This window comes from Leptonychotes weddellii, chromosome 10 (assembly GCF_054177405.1).
Source record: "Leptonychotes weddellii isolate Sample4059 chromosome 10, ASM5417740v2, whole genome shotgun sequence".
Classification (NCBI taxonomy): Eukaryota; Metazoa; Chordata; class Mammalia; order Carnivora; family Phocidae; genus Leptonychotes; species Leptonychotes weddellii.
Genome location: NC_138378.1, coordinates 39692693 through 39695758, shown reverse-complemented (window position 1 = coordinate 39695758; position 3066 = coordinate 39692693). Strand labels below are relative to the sequence as shown.

Below are 3066 nucleotides of genomic sequence, written 5' to 3'. Positions count from 1 at the left end.
CCCACTCCAGCAACCCTGTTTGTTTCCTGCAATATAATTATTATCTTTTTGAAGAATGATCTTAACCATACAAAATATCACTTTGGTCAGTTACTCTTTGGCTTAAGGCACAGCTAAATGCAGTGCCAATGGATTTATAGTATGTTCCTCTTTACTTCCACCAAAGGACTTGTGAAGTCTTACAATGGGCTTGTTTTTAAAATAAATGATACATAAATTTGAGATGGCTTATAATAACAAAGATAATAGTCTTTTATTCCTTCCTCTTCATGTGGAGGGAGAGTTATAGGATATCATAGTTAATGGGACTGGACTGCTGTACTTTCCTAAAGACAAGCTAGAAAGTGAAATGAAATGGGTTACATCATCTCAATCTTTGAGAAAAAGAATTACCATTATTCTTTAGTGAAGGCTATCTCTTTATTTTCCTATTGCCAGACTCTTAAATGAACTCCTGCATGTCTGCTTGTACAAGTACTGTTTCCACTGCCAGCCAGTCTCCACCACCGTTACTTGTGGGGGCCAGCACTTCCTGGGAGATGTTCTTCCGTGCCTTTTACTTGCACACATTTCCTCCCTCACTCCTCCCACAGCTCTCTGAGATGGGAACAGGTCATCCCTGCTCCACAGGGATCTGAGCTAGAGGCAGACACCCCTGCATGCACCACCTCTTCCTGTGGCCTTGCCTACTTGACAAATGGAAATGTAGAACAGAGCACAAGCCCCCAGTGGAGGCTTTTCTTCCAGAGGTTTCACTTTCTGGAAATCTAGAAAAACCACAAGAATGGTGGGGGAGCCCTTAGTGTGTCTTCCACAAATGTTCATGGTCCCTTCTGGTCTACTGAAAGGGCCTGTTGTCCATGCTGACTTCACACATAACAAACTGACCCAGAGCAGATGGCTGTTCCTGGATAAAAGGTTGAGGGTGTCTCAGTGAAGGCCATGAAAAGTGACTATTGTTGGGCTTGGTAGTTTACTTGGAAGGGTGAGAGGAAAGCTTCCCTTTTAAGCTTGGCGCCTAAACCCCCTTGGCTCTGTGTGAAATATTAACTGAGGAGCTCGATTCTGGGGTTTAGAAGGATTTAGGCACAGAGTTTTGATGGGATAACTAGAAAACTGGTAAGTCTTCACTATGATGCAGTAATGAGCTGCAGAATACATTTGAGAGGAAGAGAGGGACCTAAGGAATTGAGTGAAATGCAGTAAGCACCAGGCTTACAACTCGAGCTCGTGTTTCAACCTGAGCTGACTCCCTCACAGTTTTAGCATGAAGTGCAAGGACCTGTTTGACCTGTAGCATTTATTCAAATTTGAGTGACTTTAGCAGTGGATGACCCTTGCATGGTCACAGTCCCTTCTGCCACCCTCATGTACATTTACCTGCCTGGTTCCTATCTGTGTGGACCCTAAAGACAACTGAGTTTGGTTTATATTTTAAACCTGGTTTTCCCAATCTGAACCTGCTTCAGATTAGTACAATTATTTCAATTTCCCATCTTGGACCCCAGGCATAAAACTGAAAAGGGGGCAAACTATGAAGAGAAGGTACCAAGCCACGCAGTTTAGTCCATATGGCTCAGTGCCTATGTTCCTGGCTTCAGAGCGAGAGATCCTTGAGTTTGAAGCTTGCTGGCCACAGACTAGCTGTGTAACCCATGACAGGTCCTTTAAAATCTTTCGGCTTTAGCCCCCTCATTGGTAAAGTCAAAACTATGACAGTAGTGTGTCCTAAATGGCTCTTGTTATGGCTAAGCGAGGTGGTGCATGCAGTAGGGACTCAGCACAGGATCTGTATCTGGGCTACCCAATATGGCGGCCCACACCATGGGAACTTTCGAGGGGCACAGGTGCTCTCAAGTGGAAGTGATAACAGAGTCACAGGACTTGACCATTTAGACAGAAAAACACAGTGAAGCTAAGTTGTGTCCCAGCCCTTGTCTGAGTGGAGCAAGGGAGAATCTAGGATGGATATCTGACCACTTTTTGAGCATAGATGCTAACGTTCCACAGCTCCGGTAAGGACTCTAGTGTTGAATGAAAGAATTTAATTTAAAGTTTCACAAATATTTCACTATTTACATTGCACAGTCAAATTTCTTGCTGAGCATGCAGACTTTGGGAAATGTAGCCTAACTTCCAGTTAATTATCACTTTGAGAAAGAAGTTTTGGTTATTAAAGGGGTGTGTTTGGACAGCTTATGTCTTCCCTTTACATTTTTGTAGCAACACACGCGTGCATGCATGCGTGCGCGCGCACACACACATGTTTAGTGAATGGCTGGCAAGTATGGGCAGAAACTAAAGGAATGCAATGTTCATTCTTGAGAACAAGATAAAGCTCAGATCCAGTTTCCAGTCGACACTGCCTGTTAGCTGATAATGGAAATACAGTTATGTGTAAAAAGGAAAGAGAAATCTGCCTCTCATAAAAGGATTTAAATAATCCACTTTTCCTGAAATATCACTGTCTGTGTTCGAATACTCCATAGTGTGTTTATAGGAAGTATAGTTGGTTTTGAAAGTAAAACCAAAAAGGGGAATGTAGAGAAAAGTCTAAATGATCAACGACTATAAACTGCTTGTAATTTTCAAGGACTAACTCACATATCTATTAATCACTCTTACCTCCTTGGAGGTCAAGATCTGGCGTAACTCTTTCCTTAGATCAATAAAACGATCGTGAAAGAGGGCCATGCACCATGGCTCCATGAAGTAGCTAGGGAGGAAAGAAAAGATTCAGTTAGCTGGAAACCCTCTCATTACCACTAATAAAGTATTTACCTGCTTTTTTGCCTTTATAAATTACAGTTCTGGCCCCTTTGCAATCGTTTGCTCATAAAATGCCTCGTGGAACAGCCTGGCCAATCAATTTTTTAAATGGATGTTCCTGATGTAAGGCCAGGTTCCATAATTACATTTAAAGTGGTTTAATTCAGAGCTGGGGCAAGACCCAGTGAAGAATCCTGATTTTATCAGAATTTAAAAGCCTGAAGACTTGTAAAGAACGGTGTCTCCATTATCTGCCCTCATTTGAGAAAAACAGATTGCAGGATTAACTGAACTGCT

The 3066-nt window shown here is 42.3% G+C and overlaps 1 protein-coding gene across 1 annotated transcript in view; it reads right to left on the bottom strand.

Moving 5' to 3' along the window:
* The window catches only part of LOC145723653 (cilia- and flagella-associated protein 61-like), a 5770-nt gene extending 3058 nt beyond the window's left edge, over positions 1-2712 (bottom strand). The window contains exon 1 of the mRNA XM_081831993.1: positions 2626-2712. Within this exon, the coding sequence (XP_081688119.1) occupies positions 2626-2709 (84 nt within the window). The 5' untranslated portion in view covers positions 2710-2712. The remainder of the gene's footprint in view (positions 1-2625) is intronic.
* Between the last annotated feature and the right edge of the window lie 354 nt (positions 2713-3066).